Source organism: Hylaeus anthracinus, unplaced genomic scaffold, assembly GCF_026225885.1.
Source record: "Hylaeus anthracinus isolate JK02 unplaced genomic scaffold, UHH_iyHylAnth1.0_haploid 3, whole genome shotgun sequence".
Lineage (NCBI taxonomy): Eukaryota > Metazoa > Arthropoda > Insecta > Hymenoptera > Colletidae > Hylaeus > Hylaeus anthracinus.
In genome coordinates, this window is record NW_026535284.1 from 13966398 (window position 1) to 13987105 (window position 20708).

Sequence of the window (20708 nt, forward strand, 5' to 3'; positions counted from 1 at the left end):
AAAAAAAAAAAGGAAAGTGTCACGAGTAGAGCGAAAATCAATGATAATGGCTAATCAATGTCTGCGAAGGTCGTGATACGAGAGGAAGAGGAGGGGGATAAACAAGCTAATACAGTATGAACCTACCGAGGCCTTCGAGTTCGGGAAAATTAGGTGCTTGGACTAGAGAGGGACAACAAAACATATGACGTTACTGCATTAGTATGAATTCATTCTCAGAAAATTGATGAAACCCGTTGTGCTGTTTTTATCGGTACGAAACATTTTTAGTACTTAATACAGAAATATGAATCCAAATGGCACAATGGGTTTCAAGATCAAGGGGACACGATAACGTTCCCCTTTAAATTAACAGAGAGTTTAAGAATGAAGTGTCTCGTACCTGGGCCCCGCGATCGCTATCGAGACGATCACGGATTCCGAGCCAAGTGATCACGATACGAGATGCTGTTCCTCGGATCTGTGTCAACAGTCGAAACGGCTTGGAACAGCGTCAATCATTCGACGAATTGGAAATTCTCGTGGCACAGATTCGCAGAACGGCGCACGCGAATGTAATGGACACATTAAACACAGTAAGGTGTAGAGAGAACTGGTAATGACAAACGAGTGGAGATCAAAAACTATACAAAATATTGAGAACAACGTTGACGGGTGGTAAGAAGCGTTCGATCGCAAATTTCGTCTGTAAATCCTTCTCCGATGGTAAACTTCGGCTCGAGGAAATAAATTCTACGCGGATCGAAAGTGTAATCGAATCGAAAGGGGGCTAAAAAATTCGAAGAAAGGGACAATAATGCACTAGCAAAGTAACATATCGGTTAAGAAGCCGTCTATACATACGAGCGAGTGCAGTGCGTGATATGTAATCCCGTTTGCCATCTTTACTGCCGTTTCTGTTTATGTATTCGTAGCTACGTGTAATTAATCACGAAATTATCGATCCCTTCGGGGCGAAGAGCATTTCTTCAATGGCGTGTTTCGTGTTCACCGAGGCTTGCGTCACCTGAGAGTAGTATCGTCAAGGATAATCTTTCATCTCCCTCTTTCTCCTTCCAATGAGAACTTTTAATTTTTCTATTACGCGTTTCCGAGCGAATGTATTATTATATGCATACGTTATATGAAATCGATATAAACCCTGAAAACACGCCATCTAAAAAATGTGTAATACCAGGAGCGTCCCAATTTTGATATATAATTCGAGACAAAGATATTGTATCTTCAACATACGTACCTACATATAGATCAAAGTAGAACGCCCTGTACACGGTAAAAAGTACTCGGTGTGAGGAGACTGTCGCAGTGTGTGTATGTCCACGATCAATGAATCATTCCATAAAATGCGCAGAGTTTAAAATACGTAATAGGTAAGTGCCGTTGACAGTCCAGGATACTTACTGTCGAAGCTAACGAAGAGTTCGGGCATGTCCTCGACGGAGACCATGCTGCGATAATCCAAGCGGGGCGCGTTGGTCGAAGTTTTGCTGCCTCTACTGCTGTCCACGCTGCTGCTGCCCGACGATGTCAATGGTTGCTGTCTGATGAACGTGCCCACGGAAGACCGTCTGAAAGGCAATCGAGAACACGTGTTATCGTCCGACCAACAACGCACGTTTCTTTTCGTCCGAAATTACGAGCACGCGTTCTTCTCAAGCGACGTAGTGATTTTCCTTCGTGTGCACCGTAATTTCGTGAACGACGAGCATACACATTGCAACGCACAGTAAAAGAACATTAATCGTGGGGGTCAACAACATTCAAGGTAAACATCGTATTCCAACGTGTAAACGGCGAGAAATAAATTGGGTGGCTGCTTGGGGGGAATGTACTAAAACGCTGTGTTCGACTTTTGTTGGTGATTCGTGTGTTGTTTGTAAGCGGTACTGTTATCAGAGAGCGATAAACGGCGCATGTGTCGTGTCGAACATTGGCAGAGTTTCTGAAAAGATGTAACATTTACCTGAAAGCAGGAGCAAGAAGTTTTCGGGGCTGATCTCAACCCCGAGTTAAGGCTCAAAGAAAGTAAAGGAAGTAGCGAAACAAGGAAGGAAAGAGAAAGAGTTCTCGTGAGAAGCGTCAAAGTTGAACAACGAGTTACGGAAACCACGTTTAAGGCTAACTAGAAATGATCGTTTCAAGAGAAGAGAGAAAAAGAAAATGAACGGTAACAAACTAGGACTGGGACTGCTCAAATAATTTAATATTCGAATACTACGAATAACCATGAATATTTGGGTACCATTTGAATATCGTTATTCGATTTATATTTGTTGAATGTTTGAACTACAGGACTGTTCGAATACTCGAATACAGAACAATTCGACGAGTCCCTGCCTTGAAAGAAACTAGAGATCTAATGAGATAAACGTTTGTCGAAACTATATTCAAGTATGAGAGCCAAGTAGAGATAAACAGTGGAACAGCGGGGAGATTTAAAAAAAGGGAACGTGGATAAAGTGGATACAACAATTTGTTGGTTGATGTACCGGGCCCAAACTCACCCCATAAGCCCTCCTGGACCAGGTGAAAATTGAGGATTGCCGGAGTCCTGGGAGAGAGAGGAGGCGGTAAGCGGAGGTGTCCCTCCAGCCCTACCGCCCCCACCACTCTCTTCGCTGGGAGTTTTAGCAAACAGGCCCGAGCTAAAGTCACTCACCAGGTTGATCGGCGAGCTTATATCCACCACCATTACATATTCTTTGTTAGTTACATTAGAAACGACAGTAAAGCTTTTGATTAAACACAGATTACCAACACAGTCGGACTGGAACCTATCTTTAACATAGACTTGAAAACGTTTGGCGCTAAAATGCTCGACACAGACTAATTACTGTTCGAGGTTTTCGGGTGCAGTCTATGAAAAAAATAGTTTAATGTTCCGAAAGAACGGACTGTAAAGGTATTAGGATATCGAGGATAACTTCTGGATTGAGCTGGAAACCTCACATGTACGCATTCCCCTGGATCGTTTACTCCTTCCATAATTTAAAAGAAATGTATCTGAACGCGCACCGCAAATGCAATAAGCCACTCGTTTCTAGGCGTCAAGTATCTAATGAATATTCTATATGTTCTCAACGAATGAGGGCATTCGTAGTAAAACTTATTCTTCGAAGTAGTTAAAATTTCTTTTCAGTAAACGCGTAAATTTATAGAATATATTTTGTGAAACGTACCTAATCTAGTTTCATTAGGAACACCCTCAGACATGCTATACATAAATATTATTTGAAATATCCTAGGAAGATTCAGCAGAAAGCAATCACACTCTTGATAAAGGAACAAACGTTACGCCATGTATAGGAGGCACCCGGGCATCGAAACCGATCTTTCCTGTACAAGAGCTATGCAAATTTTGTAACGATCTGTTTACTCATTCCTAACACAGACAAAGAGTAAAAAGTGAAATATAGAAGCGTATTATTAATTTTAGAAAAATGTTAATACCACGTAAATAGATTGTTAGGAGAAAAGAAGTTCGTAAAGATTCTAGGGTTTTAATGTAGCGAAGATTATCACCTCGAGAAGACTTTGCTGAACACAGACGAATGATGGGAATCCGCGCTGTTGGGAAGGCTTGAAATTTTATCGGATCCCGGTTTATTTTCGTCTTCTTTCTCACCAGTTAATCCCTCCATCCACGACAATGGATACGACAATCGTTTTAACATCTGAAACGAAAAAGAAAGAACGGCAAGTGTTATTTAGCTGTTTTTAATATTACTATTGCTATGGTATTGATAACGACGATACCTTATTCCTACGCGTCTCTTGTTTGTCATCGTCTTTATGCTCTTCGTCTTTCTCGGGTTCCTCTGTATTACTGTCTAAGCTAAAAGATACCGAACTTGCCTTCTTCCTGCCATTAATGGCGGAACCAGCGTCTAGCGTATCAGTTGTAATGTTCGTCGGAGCAATAGTAATAGGAGGGACCCAATCTGAAGATAAGACAATATCTGCGTCTGAGTATACTTTCTTTGAGGGGATATGCTGAACTACTGGGAAAGAGGGAATAGGATCACGAATGTCGATACCAGAGTCGTGGCATGACAATTTGACTAGAGATCCTTCTTCGTCTTCGGGAATCGCCTTCGACTTCGCGGGGTCGATCTGCAAATAAACGTCGACGTTAATCGAGATTCAAAGATTAATAGAGGAACGCTAAATTTCGTTAACAACCGATAACTAACCTTGTCAGAATTCAAAGAATCCTGTTGTTCGTCTTCTACCGATAATGTACACCGATCCTTGCTAGGTACTGCCCAATGGTGGTCAAGCATAGAACGTCTACGTTCCTCTAACGTTCTACTTGCTTGACCACCACCGCAAGCATCTTTAGTCTCTTTCTCTGTTTCCTTTTCTTTGGTTGTCGTTGTATTTTCTTCCTGTAAAGCATGTCAAATTATCGTATTTATTATGAAATATTTTTAAGTAAAAGCAGTTTTAACGAACGTACGTTTTGAAGATTAGTAGGAGTTACGAGATCTCTCTCGAAGGCCTTTGGAAAAGCGGCTCCGTCTCTTTCTGCGCAACTACACACGCTCTCGTTGTCGTCTGTCGTTAATTCTGGAAAATTCTCATCCTTTCCCGGAGACTGACATTTGCGATTATCATTCTGCGAGGGTTTCTTCATATAATAAATTTCCGGCTTCTTATCCAAATTTCCTGACTCTGTATGTTGGACACGCATATGCGCAATGTCATAGTAAATCGCAGCATTCACTACAAACTCCATTGGTGCTATCACTCCGTAAGATTCAGCTCCATGTTCGATCACAAGTGGATCCGAGACATTGGGGTCAAACATCACTGCATTTGGGGTGACTAACAGTACTCCACCAACAACACCCTGTAAATCAAAGCACAGAGTTAGCCATGATAAAAGAAAAGAGATAGCATAGAAGATACAATACATAGAAATTACTCTAAACATAAGACTTACCTGACCATCCGTGATATGTCGAACATTGATTTTCAAAAATCTTTCTTTAAATGGTTGTTCTTCCTCTTCTATAACTGTATTTGTAATACCAAGAGGTGTTTTCACTCGTTCCATGTGGCCTGGTTTAGGCGATACAGGCCTCAAGCTATCCAACAATTCTGAAAATTACAATATAATATTAGTAATATCGAGAAAATATTCTTTTATTTTTCCCTATATCTACCACTATTAAATATAACCTACCCATCTCGAAACAGAAGAATCGGAATGCTGCGAATATATTTCTTTCATAGATAGATAAACTAATTACGTATCAATATTTTGTTACAGAACTAAAAGAATTTACATTAAAACATCTTTACGTAATCGAATTCCTAGGTAACAGCACCACACTCCATGAGAATATAGACACAGCATTCCCGTTCCATTTGACGTTAAATCGGTTCGCATTGTGTTTTCTGACAGCGTACAGGTTATGTTTGGCATGCAGTTACCGCCATATTGATATCTATAGTTTGCGTCGTTTACTCGGATCAGCTGACGTACTACCTACATATACGTATCGAATAGTATAAGAAAACTATAAACATCACAATAGTCGCTCGCGTAAAGAATTTTACGATTGTTTTATGACTTATTCAAAGGCATATCATAAAAAAATATGACCACAAAATAATTGCTACTTGATCCTTGAATTTTTAAATATTTTTTTCTCGCGACATATTTAAATATTTCTAACAAAATGTAACAAGGCATCGACAAAGGTTTTTACAAATTCTTCTATTTCTACATCGAGTTTGCGTAGCAAAAGGCTGTAAGGCACGAATGATGTACTAGATAATTCAAGTAGGTTAAATCGCGTCTATCGATTAAAGCGTCTGTCAAAACTGAGCCAGTTATAGGTCACGAAGAGCGACAGAGAAAACGACACATGGACCTCCAGCAAAATCGATTCGTAACATATAAAATGTTGCCTATCTCGAGTACAAAAGGCTTTGCGATTGCGATAATACGAAAGGAAAATTAACGCCAGTAGATCTCTATGAATAATGTAACACGGGGGTGGTGGCGGTGCCTTCAGGTGAATCGGATTGACTCACCTGGCCAAATATCAAGATGAATAGGGTCTCGATTGTATCGGCTTATACGAAGTGTCGCGTTGAATATTAACGGCTGTCTATCGCACACAACGGATAGATAACGTTCGACGCCTGCTCTTGTTACACTAACGTGTTTGAACGTATAGTTTGTTGCGGTGTCGTGGATACTGTAATATTTGCCTGACACGTGTTTCCGTGTAATACGATTCTGCCAATGGCATATTAAATTTCTATATCTGTGTAATAATCTTTTCGTTACTATACCGTATAAAACGTTGCTCGCGCGAAGGCAACGATTACAACATACCGTAACCTCATTGTCGGCATTCGAAAAATTATGGCAACTCGTACGCGTCACACCGCGTAGGAGAACTTCTGTTACGATGTAGATTGCGTTACCTACGTCGTAACAATAAATTCAAATCTCGCGCAACATTGGTAACGTTGTCGTCAGCCGATCCAAAAAGAAAACTCTATACCATTTCGAGCAAGATCAAATGGCCAGATGAGGCGCTAATAAATTCACGATGATACACATTTCGGTGGATCGTGAAATTACCTTTTTCTTCTGGAGGTAGATCATCCTGGGACTCATGGTCGTGGCAAGGATCCGGACTGGGCGCGTCGGTAGTGGTTCCGCCTCCTGGTCGACCTTCTCCTTTCGCCGGTACCCACAATTGCTGACCAGGATAAATGAAAGTACTTCCGAGCCTGTTCAATTTGCTCAACTCGGACGGCGTTGTGTCGAACCTTGCGGCCACCGACGTGAGCGTGTCCCTATCGCCCACCTGTAATGAGAAAACGGAGACACGAATTACTCGCCTGGCCACATAATTGACGGACTGCTCTAACAAGGGGAAAGCCGTTCCAACGATATCGTGGCTTTCAGGAAAAAACTGATAGAATTCTCGGTAGAATTCTCAGCGTTAACTTCTATATCCAAGTACACGAGGTCATCGAAACACGCTCGCGATCATTTAAATTCGTTCTTGTCACTCTTCCTATGCATACGTGACTTCCTACGGGTGTATGAGATGTTTGACCCTGCCAATTAGAAAGCTTGGACAATACGCATTCTCCACCGCGTCCTTGGAACCATTCCTTGACCATCGCTTCTAAGAATTTCGCACACATAACGCAGCGATACGCTATTCGTAAGTTTTAGTTCGAAGGAGACAGTTGTTTCAACGATCCCTTGGCTAACCTACCAAGACCGTAAAAATGAAAAAGAAAAGAAGGATTTGTCGAGAATCCAGTGAATTCTAATCAGAGTTACGCGAACCGAGTCGACCGGATAGTGGTTCCAGAGTGTTCGAATGTACATTCCATGCAAGCAGCCAACTTTCACACCTACTCCCCGAACACCAATGCAGGCGAGCCCTAAATGCAAATCGTTAGCTACGGTTGCGTAGAATAATGGCTGGCTCGTCGGATCGATACGTGCCCGATCAGGGATCATCGATCTACGCAGTAGAGTGCTTTGACGTAGTTTGGCGTTTGAACGCGTCGCGTCGACGTGCCAGCGGTTCAGGAATCGCTCGAAACCGGCCAAGTATCGGTGAAACGCAATTTCACGGGCCGGCGGTAATGCAATGTCATAAGCCGTAGCTTCCGCCTCGATCTGCGGCTCGATCATCCCAGATCGAATCGTTCACCGATAACTGGTTTCATCTCTACGCCTGTCGTCAACGCACGGATACATCGGGATGTCGTTTTAGGTGTCTTTGGAATACACGATTGCTTATATTTACTTTTCGACGGTGATTCGATTGTTGTTATTTACCTCGAAAATAAAAGAGCCACTACAGTATTCTATTCGGAGACTGCATATAGTATCACGAGGAATTTGGTTTGTTGAACGTTAGACACGCAGAAATTATGTTTCCGCGAGACCAACGGTTTGGCTAGCGTTCTGGATACGTTACGTCACAATTTATTATTTCTACTGCTACACGTTCTACTGCTCTCTGGAACGGAATAACGCGATATAGGCGGCAGTTCCTGAAACCGAATACCACAATGTTCTCGTAACTGTTCACCGCGACGCTTCATCAGTGTCACCTTGCAACATTTCAACGACGTTACGGTGCAACGTTCCCTAATGCGTTGCTTCATCGAGTGTTTAACGTTTCGTTCTAAGAAGAATGTCTTCCATCTCTCGCGAACCCAGAACACCTTATTTCATAAATATGAAAGCAATGTAATCCCGTAATATCCAATAAATATGCGGAGTTCCTATCGATGATCGTAAATCAACGCGAAACTTCTTACACGGATTAAAAGAGTAATATCTCCGTTCAAATACTTTCTCCCACGGAACTAGTCAAACTACCTTGGTTATTCCACCGGTGCGACGATGGTCGCTGTCTCTGGGACCATTAGACTATTTGCATAATCCAGCAGAAATGGCGTGGAAGGGGATACCGAGCAACGGAAAATTGAATTCCTCGAAAGAGAGCGAGACCGAGCCCGGTCCATTCGCCGGCATGTTACGGCTCTTACGGAAATTCGCGACCAGCGACCTTTCCGACGACACGATGCAAAGACCCAGTCACCGCATTGTTACGCTAAAAAGGGCAAAAATTTACACGAATTTTGTCGCGTTATCGAACCGAACGATACGCGAGTTCTCGATAATTTCCCAGTGCTACATCGAAAGTATCATCGTGATCGAATGGAACTCCATTTAAACCTCCTTAATTAACTGCCGTTCCAACCGAACGGTAATCGATACTATCTCGAATTATCTCGATGATACATCGAATATCTCGAATTTATCAACCTCGATGGAACGTTGATTCACCGCGAATTCCGCGTTCGCAAATTCGGGAAGTAGGTCCGTCCGACCATAGCGAGACTGAATCTACTGCACGGTAGAATTAGGACGAGCTCGTGTCAGACCAGACACGCGTAGCGTCCGACTATGGTTCGGCTCGATCTACTGCTCGATGCCTGACATAACACTCGCTCGGTTAGCGTGTATCTATATTTGTACTTTCCAATTTACGATCGCGAAATGAATATCGCATATTAACCCCCACGAAGGAGAAAATATAACTCTGGAATCTTTGCTCTCGAGATGCCTTGTATCTCGAGAATACAACCGAAGCCAAACAGATTTTACAACGCTTAAAATGTAATTTGTGTCCCGAGAAAATTCGTTAATTATTCTTACGACACCTCGCCCTTCACCTACCCCTGATTGCTCGCTATCCTTTCCCCGTTTCTCTCTGCCATCCATTTAAACATTTTTCTCTCGGCAGTTCGTCGGAGGCTCCACCCTCTCGAGAAATTAAACCGCGACGATTTTACGAAGAACGGGTTGCACATCGAAGCGTTGAAATTGCTTATTTCCTTTTGTCATCATTCGCCGATATCGAGAACGTTCAACGCTATCCTCTCATTGTTCCGTGAACGATATTTCCAGGAAAGATGGGATTTCTCCAGAGATAGAAAACTCTCAAATGTTTCATCGCGATGGATGTCGATGCTCGCATTATTAAAATGGATCACGAAATCAGTATAGTTTGTACATTTTTATAGATTACGAGCACCCGAATCGTAATGAAAATGCATAGTACACTCGATGAGATTAGGAGCGTAGAGCAGGAAACGTTTGATTAAAATGGATAGCATAAATTCCAACTGATAGTCCGGAGTAGAATAACCCCCTGAAACATCTTAACAGCGTTATGCCCCAGAAAGGAAGATGAATATACGCGAAGGAACGTATCGCTGAATCAATTTCTGTATGCAAGGTAATCGCCAAGTATTGTAATGCAAGGCTGCCCAGCTCTCGTTGCACGTGCAACGATAAAATTAACTTATGCAGGCCGCACGGCATTACGGACACTACATTAACCAGCGTGCCAGGACGTTAACGTAATATCAAACGATGCACACGCAGGGATTACACGATATTATTAATCCGCAATTTGCAACGGGTTTCCGCGATCGGCGTTACTTTTTATCAACGCGCCGCGTAATCCCGTTGGAATACAGTCCCGATCGGAAAAGCAGATTTCGCTCGTTCCAAGACTCGGAGTAATCGACCAATAACGAATGGGTATTCGCAGTGAAATATAGTTTGCGATCTACTGGAATTAGAGAAACCAGAAATTATCTCTACGTGTACTCTTCCGCTAACTTAGCATTTAAATTCAAGTACGTGTATCAAAATTTCTTAATCGCTTCTTTACGAAGGTATCGTCGTCAATCGATTGGCGAGCTTTCGCTCTTTCGAGAAGTTATAAAATAGGTAAACGAGAAAAAGTTACGTTCTGGAAAAAAGTCGCAGTCGCGGATCCCCGAGGAAAGATCAGCGGTGAAAAAAACCGACGACGAGAGAGGCTGAAGTGGGATTCAGTGGAGAAGTAGGGGAGACAAAAAGCCACGGATCGAGGTGATGAAGCTTTTAAGGCGACCGAAGGGAAAGAAAGGAAGAAAAGAGGAGCCGCGATGTTTCGTCAAACGACGGAGCGAGAGAGGTGACCAGGCATTGTTTCAGTTTCTGCGTCTTTTGGATCAGTGTTTCTCCGCAAGGAGAAAAAGCACGATAAACGCTCGCGTAATTCGGACGTTGTCGAAAATTTTGTAAGAGTGAACAAAAATGCTTCTGGAAATGTCCTCGGAGTTGGGCCGTCGGTCGGACGAGATGCTTATTAAAAATGATTATTTTGCCGGGAATACATGAGAATCCCTGGTAACCGCCTCCCGTCGAGAGGGAGAGCTATCCCGTCACAAAAGATCGCGCAAGAAAGCTCCAGTTGTCCTGATTCTTTTTTCCTCTTCTCTTTTTATGTAGCCTGGGTTACCTCCGTTCCGCGTCTTTCTTTCCCGAAGCTTCTTATTCAGGGTCGTTCGTCGCGTTTTTCGCGGTTCATGTATTCGATAATAGCTCTCCGGCCTGCGCCACATTTCACTGTCCCCCTTTTCATGGCTTCTTTGTTCGCGTAATTATCGTTCTTATTTTCCGAACGAGCCAACCTCGAGATTTTGTTATCGGGCAAACGAGACGCGTAGCTGCTAACGAGACAGTTAATCGTTTTCTGGTTGTTAGTTCTGTTTATTTTTTTAGCGATCAGACTATCGCTTTATCGAGAACTTACGTCTTGGAGTTTTTATTGGATTCACGGGATCTCCTTCGCGAATTTCCCGCGAATGTCGGCGTATAAAAATTTATGATTTTACTCGACTCTTCAGCGTGTTGCAGTGGATCGATTTACGTAGTCGGACTACCTTGCAAAATTGACGAGACTCTCGTCCGATATTTCCGAAAGCATCTCCTTCCCTCGAATTTTTCATGGAGACGCTCGCGCAAAGCGGATCGCTTTCGAGCAGCTTCTCGGAAGGTGTGTCTTGAAAGAAGATTTTCTGCTCGAGATATCTTCGAGACCCGACAGTTCTTAAATTATCTTCAACTTCATCGTTAGACGTCGACTTTGGCGGACTGCTTTCGCCGGTGCTGTATCGATCGAATAGAGTTCTCTTCCGCGAAAGACTTCTCTTGCGGAGAAATCGAAGCACATTTTTCCGACGATCGCTAATTGGAAACGTTGCGAAAAAGGTTTTAATTAATTCGGGAAAGCTGGGACGTTGAATGGAGATATAGGGTCGCTTTGAATACAGCCCGACGAGAACCGTTTGCTTTGAAAGCATATTTACTGGAAACGCGTTAAAACTGCGAGGAAACGTATCTAAAAGAAAAAAATAATTCCGTCGAGACTAAAGGAGTCGTTTCGTCAAAGATTAGCGTATCCTGTCGCGGGATGCAGGAGTTTCCACAAGTCTTAGACGAACATTAAAGGTATATAGTCGTCGGACACCGCAAGTCTCGGGGTATGTCTAGGTTCGGCGAGTCACCCAAGTCCCTCCGAGACTCTTGAAATCCAGAGACATTATCTTTCGGTATCCGAAGACTTCGAGTACTGCCGGTTTTATACCATAGGAATCTCTAGAGCTCTCAGCGGCTCTACAGTTCTTCGAGATCCTCGAGATTCCTCGAGACCCTCGGTACCGTGACCCATCAGTATTTAGTACCGTGTTCCATGAATTAGGCCGTTGCCTCTGTTCCATGAGTTAGTTTCATTTTCCGATCGATCAGCCGACTCGAAAACGTTGAATCGATCGAGATACATTTCCGTTTGAGCATCGCTTGCTTCGGTCACGTATCGCTAGGATCCCGCGAGAGTGGAGCCGAGTGAGATAAGAGAAACGGTTAGATTACAGACGCTAATCAATCAACGACGTGTAAGTGGTCGAAACGGACGGCATAAGCTAGGCATCGGGTCTAATCGGCGAGGCACCAGAGCAACGCTGATTACAGTACGACATTTGGATTATAGGGCAATCATGGTCATCGCGGTACCCGTTGCACCGGATAATGGAAAGATCCGCTGAAATCACGAGCCTGGGACACACCATTGGATGGACTTACCCAGGACTTTCTACAACGGTTCGCGTAGCTAGATATCGTAATTGGCGTGTACCTATTCGGGGCAATTGCTACGTACGTGTATTTGTTGGAATAATATTATTCTTCATCTATGTTCAAACCTTTGTGTATCTTTTACGAAAACGTATCGTAACCTTGTTTCTGTTACTTACATCTAGTTCTTCTTAGTTTTCACAATCGAATAAAATAAAGATTAATCATTTATTTGAACCCATATCCCGTTATTTGTTCATTGCAAAATAATACTTTGTTATCCCCGCAGTAGGTAGGCGAGCATTAAACTTTTTCTCGATTTAATGAAAAAGCATTCTACCAGCCCCCTGTCGCCTACTTAAGTCATAATGAGAAGTTATCGCCGAAGAGCTGTGGTTCTTACGCGAAAGGCTAAGAAAATTCCTATAAGTGAAACTCGTGGTTCACAGCTGGCAACGACGATGATTTACGAAAGGCGCCTACCATATTTCTCGCTTAATCTCGATAGCTGATGAGAAGACGGAACAATTATTCGACGAGCGGAAGCACAAATAGAGGAACACGTGGAAACTCGATGTGAAATTGTAACCGAGCAACCTGGCGAGCATCGAACAGGACCAATCGCCGCGTCACACCGATCCAGGGACGAGCTACGCGAAACGTCATCGGCTCCGTAGGGTTTCCGTTTGCGCAACAATTCCACTTCCTCGTTGTTTGAACGCCGACTGCGTTTCCTGTCCCTCGAGCGACTCTCTGCACGAGGATTCTATTAGAAAATCCTGTGATCGGAGAACTGGAAAGACGGTTCGTCGCTAGCGGGAGAACGCTCTCTCTCTCTCGAGAATTCGCGAACCATTTCGTTGTTCGTCTACTAGCAATTAACAGACCCTACGGGCTTCACAGTCCTCCGCTATCGTTTCTATTAAATTTCGTTTCAAATCTCTCTCGCTTCGTTGTCGAAGTATATATCATTTCCGTCATCGATTCAATTCTGTATACACGGATGTCTATTCTCTGTGACTGCGTTCGTTCGGCATCCAATTCTCGTATTCGCGCGGTCCAAGATAAGGAAAGCTTCGCGTGGTGTCATTTCCTTTCACGACTAAAATTAGACCCGATACGACCCCGTTTTGCGGCAGCGCCGAGAAAAGCGACGACGTCGCCTTTCTAATCGAGAAAAGTTCGAGCCGTTGCAAATTCGAGACCGGCGCGTCGCGGAATACCGCGGAAGCATCGACGAAGGAGATGTTTCAAACTTTGAATCGACGGTGTGTATCACAAACAAAAGCCTTCTCATTTCTCTAAAAAAAAATGATTATTTAGCATTAGCATTTCTTTTCCCTTTCTCCTTGGTCACGTGCGGCTGGCTATTCGTAAATAGTTTTGTGTCCACTCGGTCGTCGCGAAATGTCGCATCGATTACGCGACGAGCGCGTGTACGAATATACGCGTCGAGAAAGTGAGCGTCCGTTCGCGAACGAGGTTCATGTGCGCGATCAAGAGAGCATAAGCGGCGTCGTTGCGCAACGCGAGTAAAACTGACCGAGCGATCACGCGATGAAACGAAAGTACGATATTTTCTTTGACCCTTGTAATAAATTATTTCTGCTACGAGATGGATCGAAAAAACGCGTAACGGAAAAATCACGAGACGTGTTTTCGACAAAACGTGTTGTCGACAATGCTTCGTTTACCCGCGTTGTACGTTCGCTCGCTGCACCCGAATGAAATTTTCGTTTCTGCCGAAAGAAACGCACAGCGACGCTCGACTCGCCAAAGCAATCCCTCCGATAGAATTCGAATTGGCGTTATTCGATTTCCCTCATCGATCGGCGAGGCACGGGTGGCCCCGGCGCTTGTATCACAGCTGCGCCGAGCGTTTCGGAGTCTTCCGGTGCTCCAGAATTCGAGCGATGCTCGTTCGCATCCCCCTCGCCCCTGGTACCGTGGAATTCCTGTTGCATAGGAAGTGTCCGCGTCTTCCAGAACCCCTGGCCGCTTCGCGACCAACTTTTCGCGTTAAACGTGCCCGCTAACGAGCGTTTGGCACGCGAAAAATCTCGAGGACTCTCTGTTCCAACGACTCCGCCGAGTGAATTCGGCGACCTCGCGCTCTGCGTCGTGTCGCCGAAATTACGTGGGATGGGAATGTATGCAGCGGTTTTCGCCGTTTCTAACTATCGCAAAATTATAAAATTAGCATCAACAGATTCGGAAATGGTTACATTTTAGTAAAAGAAAAAAAATTTTTTTTTATGATTTGTTTTTAAGAAGAACGTGTAGTGCCCCCCCTTAATCTCCTGAAAACGCGAGCTGATAATTAACGATTAATAGGTACTTGTGTGTACCGTTCGACAAGAAACGTTGTTGGATCGAGCGGCACGGCGACAATGATGAATCATCCGCGATAAGTCTCCGACGCTCGTAAGCCTCGCGTTCACTGTACTCGCTAACAAGACGCTAATGGACTCGTCTGTTTCGCTCGACCGAGTCATTTTTCCGCGAGACTTCGTCTCGGTTTGCACGTCGATCCCGCGATAAATCTCATTAGAAACTATTTGGAACTCCGATCGACGAACAACGGGATGTCATCCGTCCCGTCGATTCGACCTCGAAATTGAATCGACGACTAAAACGAGATCGTTGCTTACCATGTAGGCGATGGTGTTGATGGGCTGAGAGACGCGTCCGTGCTTCTTCTCCTGCAACCCGGAGCCATCTTTGCTCTCGCTGTCCGAATCTGAAACACAATTAACGAATCGTCAGCTTCTATGGTAGTTCGACAGCGCGAAACGATTGTTGAATTTCAAGTAGGCTATCCGACGGCATTGCCTGTGCAACATGTGAAGGCGTTAAAATCACCGAGCACCGTCGCGCATGTACGACTGAAAATAAGCTATCCCAACGAAGATGACTTTCTCTGCAGCGGCCGAAAGGTTAGGATGAATCATCAACGCGTTGCTTGCCATTTTCATTTAGCTTAACCCGAACCTTTGCGGATTCGGCCCGTGCAAGCTGTCTCGGCTAAATTCAGCTGCCTCGCGGAACGTAATACGCGGAACGGAGGACGATTGTTTTTCCAGGACAGGGGAAAATACCCGAAATACCTGAGCTCTGCGAGAAATTGCGTCGAAAGCTGTTGAAGGAGCACGGAGAGTAGTCGTCCACCACGTAGTACACGACATAGTCGCGCAACGTCTTCTCGAAGATGTGAATATTACTCGGCTCGTAGTCCACGATCAGCCAGTCCGAGTCTGGTATGGTTTTAGTGCCGAGTTCCATAACTCTGGACACGAGGAAGCACAGGCAGCGCGCAACTAATTCATTTCACGGAACAATGGTTCACATTCTTGCTGCGAAGGAAGTTACGGTAAAGTCTCCGTAAATGCACAAATATCTCTGCCATGAATGCAATGAAACCAGACCCACCACTGGGGATCGCCAAGCATATGATCGTATATTCTTTGCATTTATGAAGACTTTACTGTACAGGTCAAAACGGATCGTGGAATACTAGTTTTCCACTAAAAAAAAAACGCGAGCTTCCACTGCGTTGCGACATTTAGCGTCCGCGGTTATCGTCGGAAACATAACGGTCTGTCAGCTAGAATTTTTAACGAGTACCACTTTCGATGGTTTCAAATGATATGTACCTACATCGTGACGTTGCTCTAGAAATTCGAGGGTAGCTGAGATACATTTGAAAGAACTTTTCGAGTATATAAATTGGTTAAAGTAGGAAACAGCGTATGAGGGAATTAGCGGGAATCGATAACGATTTGCGCGCGTGTACGCGATCGAGCGCTCCTACGTTAATTTCAGTACGTTCACACGAATCGGTGTCCCTTAATGTTTCACAAACGATGACTTCATTCCGGTTCTTTAGCAACGTGGACTCGATTACAAAACCCTGCGAGAGCGACGGCTCGGCTCTCGAAGGTTACAATTTGTCATGTTTCCTTTCCCAAAGCGACATCGACATCGTGATCGCTCTATCGATTTAATAACCTCGCCTCGAGCACGGATCGATTGGATATCGAGCGAATTAGACGACCAAGAGCGAAGTGTCGTGTCTTCGGAGTCATTTGTCGGTTCCAATATTTTTTTTTCCGCGACGATTCCGCGACTGATTCGCAAATCTGTTTGTAAGAATCGATTTCACACGCGACGGTTCGGTTGGCCGATCTGGAAACGCTTCGGCATGAGAACGGTCAAGTTTGCAACACTAACATTCCTATTGATACCGTCTCAAACGGCTACGAACTTTTGTGAATAGACACAACCCCGCCACTGCGCGTTTATCAATTTTATGTGACATCGCCGAATTGCTGTTATATCATCGTGCATTTAGAGATAAACTTTAACTTGTTTAGAATTATTCGCGGTGCGTTAATTTTCGTGGAAAACCCGTCCGTTAGACCGATGATACAGCTTCTAAAGATAGCGTTTTATCGACACTGGGTTACGTATTAGAATGTTTTCGAGACGAAACGATCGAGGAAAATATTGAAATGACGGCAGATAACGTTTGGTAACTTCTTAGCCCAGAAAGCAAAAACGTTATCAACGTATCAGGAGGTTAGATCTTGCTCGAAATCCTGTTCGAGCACAAAGAAAACCGGATTCGGGGACGTTCTCGTACCGACCGACCTTGCTCCTTCCTGAAACAAGTTTACAACGATATCTGTGATCCGTGATTCGTGTCCTTCCTCGTACTTTGAACCGATCTTTCTCGACTGCTCTGTTATCGTTGTATATCCTTCGTAGATCCGCGTTTTCCCCTTTCTTACGAGTCGAAATATTCTGCACTTATACGTTTATATTTCTCACATTTCATAGAAACGACCATATTCGAAGGAATCGAGGATCGAAATTGAGGCCCAAATTACGAGACGACGCAACAGCACTCTCCGGCAACGAGAAACGAAATGGCACTGGCTTTCTGTTACGAACTTACGAACGATTCTCGTGTATCGTTTAGGTCAGCCTTGAGCCCAGCATTGAATCGCTCTTAGGATGCTACGCGAGTTTCAACTACGTAAGCAAATAACTAGGAAAACGAATAGAATGGCACAGTCGAGTATTCGCGCGAAGGATGCCACGATGCGAATAATTCACCTTGTAAATCAATTCTGCGACGTTTAAAAAGCAAAGGACACACCGGGACTTTGATTTCACTGACCACTTCCCAATGCGAACCGGAAGAAAATACCGGAGTAACTGGTTTGCCTATATAAAACTTGCGATCGATAGCCTCCATTCGTTTACGTTGGTGAATATTTATTCGGATTAACGAAACAAACGTCACTTAATCCGTTCTTAAGATTCAGCAGTAACAACAGTGCTTCGCTATCGTGCCCCAGGGCTGACTCGACTCATCCTCGTATTTCTGCCATACTGCGACGTAGAACAACGCGAAACCCACAAAAAGATAAAACGTAAAGCAACGTTCAATTAACAAACGAACAAATTCTCCGGTGTGCTATTTTTAAGAAGTTTAGGGACTCTATTTTTGAACGTGTATTTTTCAGCCTGTTGACGTAACATCTCGGGAATCAATAGAGCAATTAACTCCACGCTTGACACACGTTCGAATTGAATTGTCCTCTACAGTCGGAACGAAAGTCGATTCGCTCGATATCCTTATGCGAACTCGTGCTTTGTTTCAGCAGTTTGGATAAAGTCGTTTGTGCTGTATTATATAATTCGCTGTATCGCTGTTTCCTGTGACCATTCGTTATCGACAATATCCGTTCTTGAATATTCTTAAACCTTTGATTACGAACCACCGTTATCGTTGACGATATCGTTAGCCAATGTCGAAATCGTACCTTTTCGACATTTATAAAAATAAATAGTTTGAAATAATCGCTACAAAGAAATCGATCGTTATTTCAACGAACGACGCGTCGCAATCGTTAACCAGTATCTGACACTTGTATGGAATAGTACCGTCGCAGTTATCGTTCGATCGCCCGAACGAAACCGGTGAGACACACACGCCAAGTGCTGCGTTTCGCGCAGCCTCGTGTTTTCAAGGTAACGCGGACACTGCAATTATTGTTGTCGCGTTTACGCGCGGGAGACGCCGTTTTACAATTAGCTTCTCCTCGTTGCACTTTACGCGTGTGACGGACGACGCGACGAGAAAGGAGGCCCGCGACGGTGTAAGGACTCGACGGGGCGCGGTGTCTCCTCGTTGACGAAATAAAAAAAAAAAACAAAAAAAACAAAAACACATCGACGAGACACGCTTCTCTGGCTGACGACGCGCGACGAGTGCAACTACTCGCGCGAGTCACACGCCCGACCGACGATCACTGCCATGTTGCGATCACGTCATCGTTGGCGCGATTATTTAATTTCAATCCACGTGTTTTATCGACGCGTATAACAGACGCTTATCAGCTGCTCGAGAATTCTTCGAATCGAAGCCGTCAATTGAATATCGAGCGTATCGTACTCGATGCTCGAATTACTTCCTCTATCGATGAGGTAAGTACGCGTAAAAACTCTATCTCCGCCATGTTTTTTTTTATTAATCCGAATAGTACTCGCGAAAATGTTTACGAGGAAGGTACGTACGGGATGAGTTCCAGACACAGATATATATGTATATATAAACATGATTTATAGAAAATAGATAAGCACAAGATCTATCTATCTATCTATAAAAAAAATGTTTAGCATATAGATCACAGACCGCGTCTGGAATAGAATTCAAATAGGAGCGCAACACTCGACCGACTTTCCTAGCTATTAATATAGATAAATGGTAACCAATTAATCATTCCGCAACAGATAAGGTTATTTGTTACGTGACAAAAATAAAGACGAATAATTTCAGCGGTATGCAAGCTGTCCGCGATCGTCGAATATTTAACAAGCAAGATAACAATTATTTTCTGCTTTCCACTTCTTCGTTACGGACATCTATCATTCGATAATCGGACTAGGTCGACTTCCAGCGTGAAACTAAATTAAAACAGACTCGTTCAGTGTCAGACATTTTTAATATTCACGCGCGACACAACGAGAACTCGATTAATTTCCCCAGAGTTAATTTCCTCGGCTCCCTAACGCGTCGTGGTCCCGGCTGCGTTCAAATTCCGTTAAAATTTCGATCGGTTCGTAAAACGCAGAATTTTCAAATCTTACGGTAGATCGTTACATCAAGTTCTTAATAAAATTATTCGCGAACCTGTTAGTCATCGATCCCGGCGCTGGAGAATCGTCGTCGTTAAATTACGATGCAAAACGTGCGTTTTGAAATACATCCGGATCGGTTCTTAGTCCGCTGAGCGAGCAACGCTGTAATCAAATACCAGGAACATGGGTCACCGAGTCTCGATTCAACAGATATCGATTCGCGAACGTCAGACACAAGCTGCACCGATGACAAAGAACGGTCGAACGTACGCTGATCTCGAGCAAGGAATTTATAAAACGTCGCAAACGTTCGTTAACCCGTTCGACGTGTAACGAAGCGACGGATTACACCGAAGAAAACATTTCTGTCTCGTCTAATTGCAAGCCAGCCGTTTTCAGAGACGGGCACGGCTCGCATTCTTACGTAGATAACAATTTTAATCCTGAAACAACAAGTGCTACATCCCCAGGTTTCTTCTTTATTCGCGCGCATTTTTTTTTTGCGACGATTAGTGACACCTGTCGAAAGACTTTGCAAACAGTTTGGCGGTAACTACGCCGATGATAAGAGAGACATCGCTCCGGTGTGTCCAACGGTTCTTTTTTTTTCTCCTAAACGAAACAACTCCACCTCGTTTTATTCCTCGACTATTACGAGGATAACGACCATGACAGAGACCGTAGCCAGAGTTAAAACGGTCTGACAAATTCCTCGATTACCGTTGATCTCGGTGCTGGTAATTAGATAAATATCCACGGACAACCGGGGGAATTCGGTCGATTGTCATTTGGCAAATCCACGCCGCCCATTAAAAGCACACGGCCGCGCATACATATACCAGACTGTTATGAATGCTCGATGCGACGGGTATCTGGGTTAGTCGCCCGGCTGACACGGATTCTGCGTTTAATAAAGTGCTCGCAGGGACCGCCAGGACGTCAGGATTTAAATTTTCCGGGCAATCTCCTCTCGCGAAACGACACCGTTTTCGCGCGGGAGGCACAACGTCGATATCGTATCCCCTTAAACGGAACAATAATGAGAACTTAATCACGGCAGCTTGGTTTCAGATTTCCGTTCGCGTCG

The 20708-nt window shown here is 44.1% G+C and overlaps 1 protein-coding gene across 14 annotated transcripts in view; it reads right to left on the minus strand.

Annotated features, from left to right (window-relative positions):
* Positions 1–18: 18 nt before the first annotated feature.
* Positions 19–20708, minus strand: part of LOC128893463 (oxidation resistance protein 1-like) — a 100635-nt gene continuing 79945 nt past the window's right edge. For 4 of the 14 annotated variants that reach the window (XM_054154411.1, XM_054154410.1, XM_054154409.1 and 1 more), the window contains 10 exons: positions 15124–15212; positions 6605–6833; positions 4946–5103; positions 4460–4852; positions 4194–4388; positions 3757–4113; positions 3523–3674; positions 2505–2675; positions 1402–1568; positions 19–1006 (listed from right to left, as the gene is read on the minus strand). In XM_054154411.1, the coding sequence (XP_054010386.1) occupies positions 969–1006; positions 1402–1568; positions 2505–2675; positions 3523–3674; positions 3757–4113; positions 4194–4388; positions 4460–4852; positions 4946–5103; positions 6605–6833; positions 15124–15212 (1949 nt within the window). In that variant the 3' untranslated portion in view covers positions 19–968. Of the gene's footprint in view, positions 1007–1401; positions 1569–2504; positions 2676–3522; positions 3675–3756; positions 4114–4193; positions 4389–4459; positions 4853–4945; positions 5104–6604; positions 6834–15123; positions 15213–15579; positions 15826–18261; positions 18907–20708 lie in introns of those variants that run through there. The other 10 variants (XM_054154405.1, XM_054154404.1, XM_054154415.1 and 7 more) reach the window with 8 other exon arrangements.